Source organism: Cladophialophora psammophila (assembly GCF_000585535.1).
Source record: "Cladophialophora psammophila CBS 110553 chromosome Unknown aczJe-supercont1.18, whole genome shotgun sequence".
Taxonomy (NCBI): Eukaryota; Fungi; Ascomycota; class Eurotiomycetes; order Chaetothyriales; family Herpotrichiellaceae; genus Cladophialophora; species Cladophialophora psammophila.
In genome coordinates this window covers 482,417-498,360 of record NW_006912939.1, presented here as the reverse complement: position 1 = coordinate 498,360, position 15,944 = coordinate 482,417, and the positions used below count along the sequence as shown (strand labels likewise).

Sequence of the window (15,944 nt, the reverse complement as noted above, 5' to 3'; positions counted from 1 at the left end):
CGGATTGGGGTCCTTCTCGCCCACTGTACATCTGGGAGGCAGGTATCAATAAAGAAGGGACCGAGATGCTTCCTCACCTGTGAAATCCTTGGAAGAAGTCCCGACAACGACCGCCTCTACTTCTCACCCTGCAGGGTGTGAGCCAGCAGCAGATTTTTTCCCACGCCTCATGCCTGCCGCATCTACCCATCGCTACCGACTGTCAACCACGATTCTTTCTTTTTTTGCCCTCGTTAGACGCCAACCGTCGCAAAGGGTGGGTGTGGCTTGCGAAACTGGGGCCCGAGATGCCCCTCCCTGGTCGCTGTGGTCGGCGGGATGCCCCCTGGCGGCTTGTGACTGGCCTTTGCCGCCCTCAAGACTTCCATGGCCTCAGCAGCCTTGGGGGGGCGGAGCGAGTCTGGTGTGTCAGTCGCCCGCAGCTGGATGTGTCACGGCCATAGACGCAGGTTTCATTGGTTCCTCTACTGGACTACGACTGGGCTACCGCAGCCTGGCTCGACGCCCAGCTGCATTCCATCAGGCGCCCTTTGTGCCACCCCCAAGCCTTTCGGGCTTAGTGATGACGATGAAGCGGGCACCGATGGGCCAAGTGGAGGACTCAGTGGAGGCCAGGGGATGCTAATATGAGCGTCAGAGGGACGATCGTGAATCGTGATGTGCCTAAATGGAGCCGGAGCTTCCCATTGAAAGAGGCCAGAGTCCAGTCAGCTATGCGATTTGCTCATTTGATCACCAGCACAGTCTTCCTTTGCGGCGTGACAATGCAGAAGAAAAGAAGCTATCAACAGAGAAGTCGGGCCATGCCCACCGCCGCCGGGCGACAAGGGAGGCAAAAAGGGCGCTCTACCTGGTCGTTGTGGCTTGCGACAAAATTAGGTAGGGCAAGAGGTGTCTGTCTTCGAGCCACGATACCTCGCACTGGGCGGGGGAAATGAGCCGGCTTCTGGGGAAGAGCTAGGGGCAAAACGTGGACCGCCATCTCTCCTTCTTTCGAAGCAAAAGGAAAAAGAGAAAGAAAACCATATGTTGTTGCGCGTCACACGGAAGGCTTTGATGCCCTCTTTCCCGATTGCTGTCCTCCCCCGAATCACGAAAATGTCAGATGCTGTCAAGTCTATCGTATCCCTCTATGGTCGGCCTATGCTCCTTCCGATTGGAACCGTGGTAATGGCGCCAGGTGGAATTCGACAGATTCTGTGTAAGGGGCTTGTAGTACCCTGCGGTAACCTGCAACCGGGGTGCGGCAGTATGCTGCGTGTTGTCGGCAAGCCCGGTCGTGTTAGTAACTTGGTGTCACCATGGTCTCAGACAAGATCACCCTGGTGTGGAGGAGAGTATTTGACCGTCAACCTAAGTCTCCCAGTTCTATCCTCAGGAGCCTAGGATGCCGAAGCGCCGAGTACTGGAATTCTTGTCGCCCAAATGACTTGAAATGGACTATAGAAGAGACGAGACGGAGCATCAGACACCACTGAAACCAGGGAAACGGTATTGCTTCCTTAGAGTGGGATTCGTGATGACTGGCACGGTCTTAACAGCCTAGAAGCGAGGAATTGTTTTGAGATACATGCTGGCGGCTAGTTGTATCACGTAGAAGTACAATCAGTGCGTAGTTGATGTAAAGAGGAGAAGCTGCCTGCGAGTAAGAGGACCAAGAGTACCTGCGTACCGAGTATGTTACCCGGGTTGATTAAGTACGCCCTCATCACTGAGACAAACACGCCAAGCATAGGTCACGGGCCTCGCACCGCAACTCTTCTATTTCCTCCATTTGATTCTTCTTTTTTTTCTTTTCCTCATCTACACCCGCCGACAACAAAATGCATTACTTATATTGCCAGTCTCGGGCATCTCTCCATGCTGAGGTTGTTTTCGCGTCGAGCGCAGATTGACACATACTTCACCTCTGGCTGGGCGTCCGGGGCTTAGAGATCATTTTGATCTCCATGGGATCTGGAAAATCACAGTCGAGGTTACAAAAGACATCCCCCGCGAGAGTCAAAATTCTATTCTTTATTGTCTCATCCAAATCGCGTCTCAACTTCTGCAAATATCTGAGGCGTAATCTCGTCGCTACTATTTCCCTGCACTTTAACTACAAGGTCTGGATCCCTGTCTCGGTAGAAGTCGAGCAAAGCCTGGCTGGTTTCCTCAAACTTGGCAAGTCGCCTCCTCCACGTGGCCTCGCTGTCGTCATCTCTTTGCATTAAAGGCTCCCCTGTAACGTCGTCCTTGCCAGGGACCTTCGGGTCATTGAATCCCACGTTGTACACTCTCCCGGACGCCGCGTGTATCCACCGATTCGCCATGCGCGACAGAATGATATCGGCTGGTGTGACCAGTTGTAATACCAAGTTTATGGGTAGCAAATGGGACAGAGCTTTGGCCTGGGTTGCTGTACGGGGAAAGCCATCGAGGATGAACGAGGTATCGGGTGAATTGGAAGCGTGCACAACCGCAGAGGCAGAGCCATTTCCCCTCTCAAGAGCTGCAATTATGTTCTCATTGGAATCGGAGGCGTCAAGCCACTTCCTCGAGGTGAGTTCGTTGAGGATGAGATTTAGGATCAAGGGGTCGGGCACAAGGCCACCAGCTTTCATGTAGGCTTCGGCTTGTTGACCTATAACCGTCTCGTTAGCGGCGGTGGATTAGAATAAGTTCAACGCAAGTTCATACCCAGCGCAGTATGTTTTTTGACATTGTCGCGCAATAGATCTCCAGTCGCAATTGAGCATAGTTGTGGGAATCGCTTCATCAGTCTTTCAGATTGTGTGCCCTTTCCAACGCCCGGAGCGCCAACCAGAATGATTCTCGCGGCTCGTTTCAGCTTTCTGGTAACGGTTGCGAAAGTCATTGTAATCTGTACGGAGAAGGGACTGGGTGCGTGACACTTGGGCGCAGCTGTCAGGGCAGTTACGCCCGAATCAAGTGCCCATCATGTTGCCCTGAGGGGATGAAAGAGTTGCTATTGCAAAAGACGAGGATGAAAGAAAAACCAAATTAGACACCAGCGGAGATACCAGGAAACCCTGCCTCCCAAGAGAAGGGAAAGAATAGGAAAAGAAGTGCAACTTGAAGGAAGAGGAAAAGTCGAACTAGGTAAAAGAAGCACCCGAGATGGTGGCCTAGATTGGTTGAGTAAGCCGAAGAATCAATAGTCAAGGATCGTGGGGAAACGCCCATTGAATTTCGAGGCTCGGGTCGCACTGCGCCGATAAGGATTTAAGAGGTTTCCGCTCGCCCATTGTGCTGCCGGATAGCCGACTTGTGGAGTTGGCACAAAGTACGCAGTACCTACAATGTAGTATTCAGAATGCGAAATCTTGAGACATGGGACGTTTGTGTGGTGGCCCCATCATACAGAGTACCAGGTGAAAAGATCTTTGATCTGCCTAGAAGAAGATGCCTCGACAAAAGTGTGTCCAGCCTATATGGAGACGCATAAAAGATCTTCCGTTCCGATGCTTCACGACGCGTGAAATGGAAATCCAGCCAGCCTCGACGCGTCTCTCCCCGCGATCATTCCACACCCTGCACACTTCAATCCTTCAACATCGACCTTTCCAGACCTGGAACACGCACAAAGTAACAAAATGATGCGCTCAGAGCCACGATTCGATCCAAAGCGGAAACGTATCGACCATAAGAAGACCCAGTTTGCGACTGCATCCTACAAAGAGATCGACTATTCCCACCGGCTCTCTTTCTACGATGTTCCTCCCACGCAGGAAATCACTCTGGAAGAGTTCGAGACTTGGGCTATCGACAGGTTGAGAAGTACGTAAGTTGGGAATCTCTAGATCGAATTGCCTCTGACCAGATACAAGTCCTTGCCGAGATCGAAGCTTGCTCGTTCAGAAACAAGTCCCAAGAAGAGACGTCTGCTCATCTAGAACCTTTGCTCAAGAAATACCTCCCCCTCTCATCCAACTCAGCAGCCCGGGGGGGGGTTCTGGACCAAAACTTAAAGAATCAACGACGCAAAGACCATTACTCCCACTACATTCTCAGGCTTGCCTTTTCAAGAACGGAAGACCTCCGCAGACGCTTTGCCAGAGTCGAAACCATGCTCTTTCGACTTCGTTTCCAGTCAGACGACAGAGATGAACGTAAGGCCTTTGTCGATAGTTTAAACATGCCTTGGGAAAAGGCCCAAGAGGAAGAAAAGAGAGCATTGGGCGAGCAACTTCTAGCCGCTACACCTGGTCTCCGGCGTCTTGAAGGAGAAGACTTTTTCAAAGTGGATTGGACCCGTGTGCCAGACCTCGTCGAGCATCGAACAGTCCTTGTACGGAAAGGCAAAGCATATGTGCCCATGCGCGAACAGGCCAGTATGGTGCTCACAGAGTTCACAAGTCGCCTAGACAAAGGTCTAGAGCTCACGGCGCGCAATCTGCCGCGACTCGACGAAGATGACCGCCTATCTCCCATTCTCGACCACCTTTCCAAAAATTTCGCAACTCCCGACGCCGGTTACTCCGACTCGGACTCTTCTCTCGCCGGCGCTGCCATCACCGCGGCCAACATTGACAACCTCTCACAGCATTTCCCCCTCTGTATGAAACACCTGCACAACACACTCCGGAAAAACAGCCACCTGAAGCACTATGGTCGACTGCAGTACACGCTTTTCCTCAAGGGCATAGGGCTCACTCTGGAAGATAGCCTCATCTTCTGGAGGCAGGCGTTTAAACTCATTACCGATGACCAATTCAATAAGGAGTACCGCTACAATGTCCGCCACGCATATGGCGATGTAGGCGGTGACGCAAACCGTCGTGGGCGAGGCTATTCGCCATACTCATGCCAGAAGATCCTCACGGAACATCCGCCCGGCACGGGTGAAGCCCATGGTTGTCCCTATAGACACTTCAGCGTGGACAATCTCACCGCCATGCTTCAAGCCACGGGAGTTCATGATCGCGACGTTTTGAGAGGTGTCAGGGAAGATGTCGAGAAGAAAAGATTTCACATCGCGTGTAACCGTGTGTTTGAGTGGGCCCACAAGCAAGAAATTAAGAAAGTAAAAGAGGAAGGTATATGGGGCCCCGCCGAGCTGGAGACGATTGTGCACCCGAATACTTACTTCAAGAGGAGTTACTTATTGAAGAACCTGGGGAATTCAGCAAAGCAGGATGTCAAGTTGGAGGATTGAAGCCGGGGCTTTTGGACGACTGGAATAGACGCAACAATAAGGAAACACTGATTTTAAAGGGAATGGGGTTGATGAGATACGCACCGTGACCATGAGGAAGTGGCAGCGATGATGGCTGAATAGCGTCGGGTCTTCTAGTGAATAACAAGTTGTATTCTGTTCTTGAGGCCGTACTCGTACATAACGCCAGGAGTTCAGAACCGTCGATTGCTCGCAAGGGGCACAATCGTGATCTTACCAAAGACCAGGTGCATTCCTAGCCTTTCGCCTTACCCCAGCTATTTCCCTTTCGAGGCAATAAAACATCGACGTGTATCGCAGTTGATCCCAATTTTGTGTTCCGCCCTTCCAGTCAGTAGCACTGCAACGCTTACATATCGGAATACGAGGACGGAATATAGTGGTGTCTTCTTGATAGCGGCCCATCATCGGATCGCCCTTCCCCCGGCAAGGAACGCGGCTCGCATTTCAGGACACAATCAAAAGGCTATCAGGACGTGGGCATTGGATTCGACACCCGCCGCTTCGGGGATTCAGTTCTCATCTTCTTTTGCGCCTCAAGTGCCAATGCGGACCTCAACCCTTGCCCTGGATGGGACACAGTCGAGACCAGGTGTTTCATAAGGATATCGTTTAGTTGCTCTAAAGCTCGGGGACCTTCTTTTGCCTGGCCCACATCAGGTTCAACCCTTATGTTGACCGTCTTCATCATGCCCATCCGCCCAGCTACCAGATCCGATATACCCATCGTGGCTGAGATATATGCCACAGTTTTCAGGTCAGATCCCTTGTTCCGATGCATGTTTCCTCACGTGGAAGAGCATCTAGAAGCATTCATTCAGGCTGCTAGAGAGAACCTCTTGGTGGCTTGGTGCGACTTCAGCCAAGTTCTTGTGGTGTCGTACAAGACTAAGAACGACGATGAGCGGAGTGCATTGCTGTACGGCGGGCCATCGAACCATACTGAAAGGGAGACTCGGAAGGGTTTCGCTTAGTGGGAACGTGTTGGGAAACAATAGGAGCACGTACATGGAATTTGGGGATGGCGGGATCCCCGTAAGTTGAGTTTTCCCGCTTAAAAACATACCATTTGACTGTTCCAATGTCAGGTCTCTTGATAAAACCTGCAGCGCCGGCTTTTTACAGTGTCCGCCGATATGTCTGGCACAATAAAGCAGCAGCTCGTCCAACCGCGAAAGAACCCAACCCGATCATCACCTGGAACTTCGTGGCTCGTATCCGTCCTTTCTGCAGTCACTTTTTCAGTACCCCTCATCGACAGATACGCTGGTCATTGGAGGTCCTAGGTTTACATCCCGATTATCAAGGCAAAGGGTATGGAAGGGAGCTTGTCGACAACGGACTTCTTAGAGCAAAGAACGACCCAGCAGGAGCGCTTCCGGTTTGCGTAGTTGCTGCGGATTGCAAGGAAGCCTTCTATCTGAAGGTCAGATTCAACGAAATAGTTGGGGACACAACCAAGACCGTCGGCAAGGATGGCAGCGACAATCCATTGAGGGAGAAAATGCTTGGAGGCGGGAGCGGTTTTATGGACGAAGTAAAATGAGGACTTCTCCGTACTATGTAGGGTAATGAGAGGGAAGCTGAAACCCCTGGATCTTGACCTCTTTACAACGTGCAACATTGGGTGGCAGAAGTGCCTCCATCTACTCGGTACCGAGTGGAACAACAGAGTTAGCAAACGATGCAAACTCGGTAAACTTCCCAAACAATGCTAGTGTGATTGCCTATTATTCTTTTAAAGCGGTGAGATGCTGTTCGCAATTGCTATATTCTACTTAAGACCACCCTGTGGCACGCTGCAGGCCGCAGTTCCGTGTGCTGGGCTCACCGAAAACGTTACTAGGCGGTGCGCGACTTTACTGACTGTCGCCGAAGTTCTCACCATCACGATGTTCAACGGGCCGCGAATCGTACAATTGGGAGACAAGGGACTAACTGATGTTAAGAAAAGGTTAGCCGTTCACGGCAAATGGATGGGCCTCTGTCCCAACAACAAACAGATATCTCCTTGTCAGACTATGCTGCATTTTCTTTGGCTCGGCTCGAAGGTTAGAATTTCCCCTCCTTTACTACAAGCGAGCCAGAAATCTTCATCTTGTCTACAACAATTCGAGTCATTCCAGTGGTTGAACCTCGGCTTGAAGGTAACGTAGCTCCAAAGAGGAGGAATTTCTATCTCAAGGGGGAGATGCGTCGTGTTTGGAGAAGTCCAGACGTCCGTGGGGGGCACATCGTGGTCAATCTTCCCTCCGGTCATGCAGCATGACCTCCTGCGAAGGAAGCACGCAATCATCTCATGTCTCTCTGGAGGGCCTTAAGAGGAGGAGTACATTGCAACCCCGCATCTCGAAAGACATGATCATCTATTAAGCACCCTCTGTCCGCTCCATCTGAGGCAAATGCTGCATGATTTGTGAAGCAAGACACTCCCAAAAATGGCACCATCTGCCACTGAGACTGAATCGGTACCACAGCCATCCAAACAGGGTTTGATCAAGCCATGGAATCGGCCACAGTATACGAAAGAAGAGCTTGATTGGGCTCCGCTTACCACAATCGACCTGTCCCGGTTTGATGAGGTGGGAGGTAAGGACGAGCTAGCCAAGCAGCTTTATGATGCAGTCACCAGGGTTGGCTTCTGGACCGTAATCAATACGGGCATCGATGACAGCAAGGTGCTCCGCCAGTTCAGTATCGGTAACACCTTTTTCAAGCAGCCAATCGAAGAGAAGCGCTTTTTCCCTTGCAACTTTGCGGAAGGGGAGTATTTCGGCTATAGGGAGAACTCGCGCTGGGTCGGCGACAGCGGCGTCAAAGAGAACATTGAGATGGTGTGTTCCTCACTTCGGCTAACGCTAAGCAAGCTCATCTTGTTCAGCTTAACATCCAAAAACCCATTCCAGCCTATGAGACTGTGCCGAAGCACCAAATCGTTCGCGAGAATTGGGCGGAGATCTCAGCATTTCATCGGGAATTGTGGGACAAGGTCCTCCGAAAGTTGTACGTGCTTATTGCCATTATTCTCGAGCTACCGGGGAATTACTTCGTGGACGCACACGCTTACGATGGAGAGTCTGATGACCACCTTCGATACATGATCTACAATGTGAGAACGCAGGATGAATGGGACAAGGCTCAAGCATATACCAAAGGCGGCCACACAGACTTCGGCAGCCTGACCTTGCTATTCTCGCAGCATGTCGCAGGTTTACAGATCCGTACCCCTGAAGGGCAGTGGAAGTGGGTGAAACCAGTTCAAGGAGGGATCACTTGCAATGCAGCCGACACGTTGTCTTTCCTCACAAACGGTAAGACTCGACATTAAACAAGAGAATCTATCCGGCTAAATGAAAGCACAGGTTTCATCAAATCAACAGTGCACAGGGTTGTCACGCCTCCGAAAGACCAAATACAGATTCCTCGTCTCGGCCTGCTCTATTTCAGTCGCCCTGGCGCGAGGACTCCCATGAAGACCGTCCCGTCACCCCTCCTTGAGCGTCTCGGCCTCCTATCGGACGAGGATAAAGATCCCAACAAGCCGGTTCCTTCTGGAACCGAGTATGTCCGAGCACGAGTCAAAGATGTGCACTACAAGACAGTGATAGAAAAGCGTGAAGGGACTTCGTTCAACTTCAAGGGAATGAAAGTCCAGAACTACTATGATTAGTATCTGAGAAGAAGGGAAGATTCTTGGTGACTGTCCTGAAGAGACTCTCGCAAGGATGGATTAAGCGGCATCCAATAGCCTGGTCCCGGAATGTCCAGCTGTAGGTCGAACCCGTAGGTCGAACCCGTGGCCTGACCAATTCTAGAATGAGATTCCGTGGACCTACGATATCGTGTCCTGCCGCACAGGCAAAGGCCTTTTCTGTTCGCTGTTCGCTTAAGCCATGAGTATATGCCACGTGTGGCATGCATTTGAGGAGCGTTTCAACGACTCTGTTGCTGCGTCTACCACGTGAGGGTCCTCTTATCATGGCCAGTTAATGCGCTTGACCTATCGGACCGCACTTGGATTGCCGCACGCGAACTCACCGCTCGTGGTATTGCCGTCAGTTGAACAATGTGCCTTGACCACTCCACGCCATTGGCTCATGGCCCCAATCCACCGTGCAGTATTCCTTCCTCTTCGAGTCGAATGCCACTCGATGCTACATCGATCTCTCGTCAGGAAAATTTCTGCTGCAGGTCTGTGGCGTTGGCGAGACATGCCGCCGGAAGGTCGATCTCGACCTCTAAAGGACAATATAATGCAGGCTCGTGCGGCAGTTAAATGGAGACGCCGTCAGCTCCATTTCCCACCCTCTGAGGGCTTTTAACGGTTCAACTGCAATCTTTTCTATTGTACCTAACAAAGACTTCGCGGTATGGACTACGAAAAGGGAGTGCAGGAGAGGAAGCTCCCTGGTTCTCGCGAATATGGTGCAGATCAGGAACGGGATATCGCCGTCCATGCCGTCCCTCTCGCCGAAGTGCCCAAAGGGCGATGGGAGCGATCGTGGCCGGTGGTCGCTTGTGGAGCTGGACTCTTCTCTGATGGTTACCTGAACGGTGTTATCGGGTCGGTCTCAACAATGCTGCAGCTCATCTACGGCGACCAGTACACCAAGTCCTCGTATAAGAGTGCCGTCCCCAGTATCGCCTTTGCCGGCACCGTGGTGGGACATTTGTTCTTCGGCATTCTGAGCGATCATTGGTCTCGCCGGAATACGTTGCTCATTTCCACCATCAGTACGAACCCGTCTTGAACCCTAGCGCCCCGAAAACTCGGTGCTAATGGATATGGATAGTTCTCATTATCTTTTCGATCCTTTGTGCCGGCGCATATGGAGCCGGTGGCAGCACCCAAGGCCTGTTCGCTGCGCTCTCAGCCTACCGTTTCCTGATCGGTTTAGGAATTGGAGGGGAATAGTAAGACATTCTCTCTCCGTCTCCCCTCGAAGATCTGCTGACATATACAAAGCCCTGCTGGCTCAGTTGGCGCAGCCGAATCGACTGGCGAACTCAAGAAAGGCCATCGCAATCGCTGGTTCATCCTGGCGACCGACTTTCAAATTGATCTCGGCTTTGTCATCAGCGCATTTGTCCCGATGATCGTGGTGCTTGCGACTGGTGAAAACCATTTGCGTGCAGCATGGAGAATCTGTCTGGCTCTAGGCGCGATTCCGCCTCTCAGTCTGCTCTACCTCCGGTGAGCTGTCCACATTTGCATGTGGGGAAAGCCTCATTACTGATGTGCCTCAGAATCAAGCTGCAAGAACCCGAGCAATATAACCGCAACAAGATGAATAAGTTCCCTGTGTGGCTGATTGTCAAGTTCTATTGGTGGAGATGTACGGTTATTTCAATCATCTGGTTTGTCTATGTAGGTCTGAATCCTTGTGTCCGCGGTGGTGATCTATCCTGATCGAGTGGCAGAACTTCTCCGCTTACTCCTTCGGCATCTTCGCATCGTCCTGGCTCGTTTTCATCCTGCCCACCGATGCACCCCTCTGGAAGAATTTCGGCATGGCCACCGCAATCAACAGGTGAGTTTGTCTCCTCGTCGATAGACTGCCTTTAAAGCCGGAGCAGTCAATGTCATCATCGGGCTTTGATCAAATTCAGTACACAGGCTAACACACCCCTGCAGTTTCTGGATCCCAGGTTCGTTTCTGGGTGCGTTCCTGGCTGATTGGATTGGTCCCAAATGGTGCCTTATCGGCGGCGTCTTGTTGCAAGGGATCGTCGGGTTTGCGATGACTGGCGCCTACGCGGAACTCAACCACCCGTCTCGAGTTGCCGGGTTCATCATCCTGACTGGAATTTTCATGGCTTTGGGCGAGGTAGGACCAGGCGACAACATCGGCCTCTTTGCTTCGAAACTCTCCTCCACTCCAATCCGAGGACAGTTCTACGGCGTTGCAGCGGCGTGGGGGAAAGTGGGTGCCTTTGTCGGCACCTATGTCTTCCCGCTGTTGATCGATGCTGCCGGCGACGACACGGTCAAGCAAGGGCAATACCCCTTCTGGGTTAGCAGTAGCCTGTGCATTTTCAGCGCCATCGTGGCCTTCGTGGGACTGCCAAACGTGGGGCAGGGCATGATTGAGGAAGAGGACGAGCGGTTCCGGCGCTATTTGGAGGAGCACGGCTACGACACGAGCAAGTTGGGGACTAAGAAGTTCAGAGAGGAGACGACCGGGGCACTCTAGTCAGAGCAAGAAGACTGGTGGCTTTGTTGGGAGTTTTTGAGAGCAACCACAGCAGCACGCCACGCCCGTTACCTTGTCCACGCCAGCACGAGCATCCATCGATACCCATTGTTGGAATATGTTATATGTTGGAATATCGACTCAATACACATACACATACACATAATAATGCTCCCTATTTCACGCGCCCCCACGAACCAGATAGCATTAAGACTCAAGCGCCCTGAGTTGGTGGGAGATCAGGAAGTAACTAATCAGCCTTCAGGACTCCTAAATCGTGTCTCTACCGAGACAATCCTGGTCAGTGACTTCAGTTCGTGCAGAGTACGTCATCCGGCACACGAAGCCGAGACGATCAGCGAGGCTCGCTATCTTCCCCCGCCACTCTCTCCATATCGTCGCTGCGAGGGAGCAGAGGAGAGGGAGGAGGTCTTTAGGCGTCCCGTCTACCCTGTCTCACTGCCTTGCTGCCGCGTCCTTCGTACACGCAGGTTCGTCCATTCCAAACGGAGTACAAACATCCCACCTACCAACCCATTGAGCCCATTGAGGTCCATATGTAAAGGCAGGTGTAAAGCAAAGAACGGAAACTTCTTCGAGGAGGGGGACCCGGTACGGATAGAAAAGCAGGAACACGATCACTCGACTCTCACACACACGTGCTCACTCACTCGCTCACTCACATCCTTGCATGACTTGTTTCTTACTCTCACTCCCTTCTGCGATCTTCCTTCCTGTCCGCCTTAGGCGTCCTAGACGAGGGATTGATCCTGTTTGCCTGAAGAGAAGCTCGTGTGTATATGTATGGGTTTTATGTGTAAAGAAGCGGCGTAGGCGAGAGGATATAGAATCTGACCGTCTGTGTTGTCACTTCAAATTCAAGAAGGGAAAAACCATCCCATTCAAGACAAGGCCCTGGCAAATGTTAGGTTCTCATCTAGAACGTTCTCTTTGGATGATACCGCCAGTGTGAAGGCTCAATATGTCGACCACTACTAGTACAACGACAACGACGACGAGTCAGGCCCCGGCTTCATACTCTGTCGCCCTCAAGGACAAGGACACGCTGACAGCCTCGTTCAACTACTGGGGCAGCACTTCAATCCCTCAGGAATCCGACATCCTGCGTATTTTCAATGGCTCGTCGACGGAGCTGCAGCGGGTTCAATGCCCCGTCACTGACATCCGCGCTCTCGGTCTCTCCTCCTTCAACCTCTCCACCCACGGCTTCCAAGTCCTGCGGCACTCTTCGGCCCTTCTGCCACCGCAGAGCGACTCCGTCCCCGACTTCCACAACACGGACCTGATCAGCGCCACCTACTGGCCGGAACTCGTGTCACTCTTGAAAGCGCAACTGGGCGTGCGCAGCGCCGCGGCCGTCAACACCACCGTCAGAGACGTCAAGGAGACCGACAGGGACGGCTTCGACCCCAAGAATCCCAGGTTCGTCAAGCAGAGCATGCAGCCTTTCTTCATCGTCCACGGCGACTATACCCCCGCGGGAGCCAGAGCACAACTGAGGGCCGTCGTGTCGACGTACTTTGAGGACAACAACAACATGGAAGGCACGACGGAGTCGGAGAGGACCGAGTTCTTCAGACTGCGCGACGAGATCATCGCCGGTGAGGAAGAAGCCATGAGACAGGAAGGCATCGGCGACCACTGGCACTGGAGCGGGAAGAACTACACCGGTCCGCGATGGGCCATGCTGAGCGTGTGGCGACCTCTAGAACCCGTCCGTCGCGATCCCCTGGGCGTCATGGACCCGCGAACACTACTACAGCCCAGCACCGCAAAGCCGCCGTACATCGCGCTCCAGCGCGTCTACAAGGGCCGGCCGGGCTTCGCGCGAGAATTCCGCAGCGAGAACATCCTCGCCGTCGCGCCCGACCAGCAGCAGCTCGGAAACAAGATGCACACGCACCAGTGGTACTATATCAGCCAACAGACGCCCGACGAGGTGTATGCCCTGAAGCTGTTTGACAGCGAGGCGCACCGCGGCCGCGGCGACGGCGGGAGGAGCGAGAGCGAAGAGGTCGCGCAGTTCGTCGCGCACAGTGCGTTTACTCTCCCCCAGCAGGAGAACGAGAGGCTCAGGCGGAGCGTCGAGGTGAGGATGATGGTTATTTGGTAGTCAGTGTCTTTCTCCACGGATGCCATGTTAACAGGTAGATCCAGACCCCTCCTTGAGTCCATGGGGGAAAGGTGTGGTAAACCCCCGCCAGTGTTGACGAAAAAGGCGGGAGTAGAAATATATTACGATGAAAAGAATCAAAGTCTCGAAGATGGGAATGTACTATCTTGGTGCGTAAAAAGCCATGCATTGTTTGCGTAGCATCTCGGCGGAATAATATATTTCTCGTCAGTGTAGTTGTGATCCGGCAGCTCTCGAGTCTCTCTCTCTCTCTCTCTCTCTCTCTCTTTCCGTGTAGTCTTCATGTAGAAACCATGTTCAAATAGATATCAGAATCGGCGAACCTAAGCGTAGAGACAATTAGACTGGGACAGGAATTTCCACGCTCTTCTCTGTACTAGCATGCAGGCCATTCTCCTTGACGACACCATTCTCCCCCTCCTTGTACACAACCGTGAATCCCTTCCACTCGCCCAGCGTGTCGCGACACTGCGTCTCGTACATCTGGATGCCGCCGGGGTGTGTCAGGATCTGAACCTTCTTGCCGGGGATGTTTGACGCGTTCCACCAGCTGTTTGTTAGGGGGAAGAGCGTGTGCTTGTTCATGGCGTCGATCATGGAGTCCCATTCATCCTCGGCGTCGCGGTTTGGCTCGATCGTCTTGGCGCCTTCCTTCTCCAGCTTCTCGATGGCGGCCAGGATGAAGTCGCTTTGTGCTTCGATAATGGTAGGTCCGTTGGACAGTGCCGTTGGCGCTGTATGAGCAAGTCAGCATCGGGCGGGTTAGCCGCCGGGAATAGAAAGGGAATCACCACGTACCATGAGGCGTGTAGACCATGAAAGCGTTGGGGAAGCCGTTGAACGTCATCCCAAGGTACGTCCGGATACCGTCTTTCCACACATCCTTGATATCAACGCCGTCCTTGTTTTTCAATCCCATTTGCGTTAACCTAGCACCGGTTAGGTGGTGATCTTCACATGCATAGCCAGCTAGAACTTACGATCCGGAAAACGAGTCAAAACCGGTCGCGAGAACCACCACGTCGAAATCCAGCTGGGTGCCGTCCTCCATCAACATGCCGGTTGCGTTGAAAGTCCTAAGCGGGTTCTGGTTCATGTTAATGATGTCGACATTCGGGCGATCAAGCATCTCATAGTAGTCCTGCTCCAAAGGACATCTCTTCGTGCCGAAATAATAAGGCGCCTCGACTGGCACCATCAACTCTTGTTTCTTCGGGTCCTTGATCCTCTGCCTCATCTTCTTGGCCCAGAAATTATATACTTTCTGATTCGCTTCTTTACTCAGGACAACATCGTTGTAGTTCACCATGAGGTAGTTGAAGCCCCCTCTAGCCCAGATGTCTTCGAAATGCCGCTCACGCTCTTCGTCGGATACGTCAAACACGCCGCATGGCTCGCTTGTGCCAGGAAACCCGGCCATTGACTGACGGCCTTCGCGGAAGAGCGCCTGAAAATAGGTCTTCCAGCTCTTTTGTTCTTCAGGGCTGAGTGGCCGTTGACCCATAGGCAAGCATAGGCTCGGCCGCCGCATGAAGACGGTGAGTTGGTCGGCTGTCTTGGCCAATTCTTGCACGACTTGAACGGCAGTGGCGCCGGCTCCGATGACTGCTACCTTCTTTCCTTTCACACTCATGTCTTCCGGCCAGAAGCCCGTGTGGTGGAGGATTCCTTTGTATGTCGTCAAGCCGGGGAAATCCGGGATATGCCTACGGTGCAGCAGTCCAGTGCACAGAATTAAATATTTGCTCTGCGCAATGTGTCCCTGTTCGGTCTTGACGGTCCACGTCTCGTCGGTCTTGCTCCATCGGGCGTCGACCACATGCGCGTTGAACTGGACGTCCTTACGCAGGTTCAGGACCTTGTCGACATGCGCGCAGTACGCGCGGATCTCCTTGTGACCTGGGAACTTTTCGGTGAACTCCCAGTCTCGGTATGCTTCAGGGATATTCAATTGGTAGTAGGGCCATTCGGAATCCACACGGGCTCCAGGATAACGGTTCCAGTACCAGACGCCGCCGAAGTCGCCTCCAGATTCAAAGACCTTTGCGGCGAATCCAGCCTTGCGGAGACGATATAGCATAGACATGCCACTGAAGCCCGCCCCAACGACGAGGACGTCGCAATGGACGATAGCGCCCATGGATGGGTTTGTGTCCGTCATCTTGTTGGGGAGTAAAGAAAGGGATATGGATAAGTCAAGGAAAGAGTCGTGTAGACGAGAGAAGAAGGAGATACTCTCGTGGCAATCGAAGGGGGAGATCTGTCATACCCTTTATGCACCCTTTATCCCGCGGGCCATGTCTCGAAGCCGCACTTCGGCCCTTTGTCCTAGATATCTCCTGGAGGTTCTGATTTGCTAATAGGATCCATTCACCTGCCAAGGTCAGCTGACAGTGGCCAGTGTGGCATTCTCCAC

The 15,944-nt window shown here is 52.7% G+C and overlaps 7 protein-coding genes across 7 annotated transcripts; 5 read left to right on the top strand and 2 right to left on the bottom strand.

Annotated features, from left to right (window-relative positions):
• Positions 1-2,024: 2,024 nt before the first annotated feature.
• Positions 2,025-2,857, bottom strand: A1O5_10086 (adenylate kinase; the record flags this gene model as incomplete). Its single annotated transcript, XM_007750664.1, has 2 exons — positions 2,025-2,623; positions 2,680-2,857. 2 exons carry the CDS (start codon positions 2,855-2,857, stop codon positions 2,025-2,027), a joined length of 777 nt encoding a protein of 258 aa, XP_007748854.1.
• A 739-nt stretch (positions 2,858-3,596) lies between these two features.
• A1O5_10085 (DNA primase large subunit) lies at positions 3,597-5,158 on the top strand (the record flags this gene model as incomplete). Its single annotated transcript, XM_007750663.1, has 2 exons — positions 3,597-3,780; positions 3,831-5,158. 2 exons carry the CDS (start codon positions 3,597-3,599, stop codon positions 5,156-5,158), a joined length of 1,512 nt encoding a protein of 503 aa, XP_007748853.1.
• Positions 5,159-6,260: 1,102 nt separating this feature from the next.
• Positions 6,261-6,725, top strand: A1O5_10084 (uncharacterized protein; the record flags this gene model as incomplete). Its single annotated transcript, XM_007750662.1, has 1 exon — positions 6,261-6,725. One exon carries the CDS (start codon positions 6,261-6,263, stop codon positions 6,723-6,725), a length of 465 nt encoding a protein of 154 aa, XP_007748852.1.
• An 892-nt stretch (positions 6,726-7,617) lies between these two features.
• On the top strand, positions 7,618-8,849 carry A1O5_10083 (uncharacterized protein; the record flags this gene model as incomplete). Its single annotated transcript, XM_007750661.1, has 3 exons — positions 7,618-8,013; positions 8,061-8,490; positions 8,542-8,849. 3 exons carry the CDS (start codon positions 7,618-7,620, stop codon positions 8,847-8,849), a joined length of 1,134 nt encoding a protein of 377 aa, XP_007748851.1.
• Positions 8,850-9,549: 700 nt separating this feature from the next.
• On the top strand, positions 9,550-11,373 carry A1O5_10082 (uncharacterized protein; the record flags this gene model as incomplete). Its single annotated transcript, XM_007750660.1, has 6 exons — positions 9,550-9,913; positions 9,973-10,093; positions 10,146-10,373; positions 10,427-10,547; positions 10,601-10,710; positions 10,815-11,373. 6 exons carry the CDS (start codon positions 9,550-9,552, stop codon positions 11,371-11,373), a joined length of 1,503 nt encoding a protein of 500 aa, XP_007748850.1.
• Positions 11,374-12,355: 982 nt separating this feature from the next.
• Positions 12,356-13,507, top strand: A1O5_10081 (uncharacterized protein; the record flags this gene model as incomplete). Its single annotated transcript, XM_007750659.1, has 1 exon — positions 12,356-13,507. One exon carries the CDS (start codon positions 12,356-12,358, stop codon positions 13,505-13,507), a length of 1,152 nt encoding a protein of 383 aa, XP_007748849.1.
• Positions 13,508-13,867: 360 nt separating this feature from the next.
• Positions 13,868-15,689, bottom strand: A1O5_10080 (uncharacterized protein; the record flags this gene model as incomplete). The annotated part of the gene is made up of 3 exons (XM_007750658.1): positions 13,868-14,262; positions 14,327-14,457; positions 14,509-15,689. 3 exons carry the CDS (start codon positions 15,687-15,689, stop codon positions 13,868-13,870), a joined length of 1,707 nt encoding a protein of 568 aa, XP_007748848.1.
• Between the last annotated feature and the right edge of the window lie 255 nt (positions 15,690-15,944).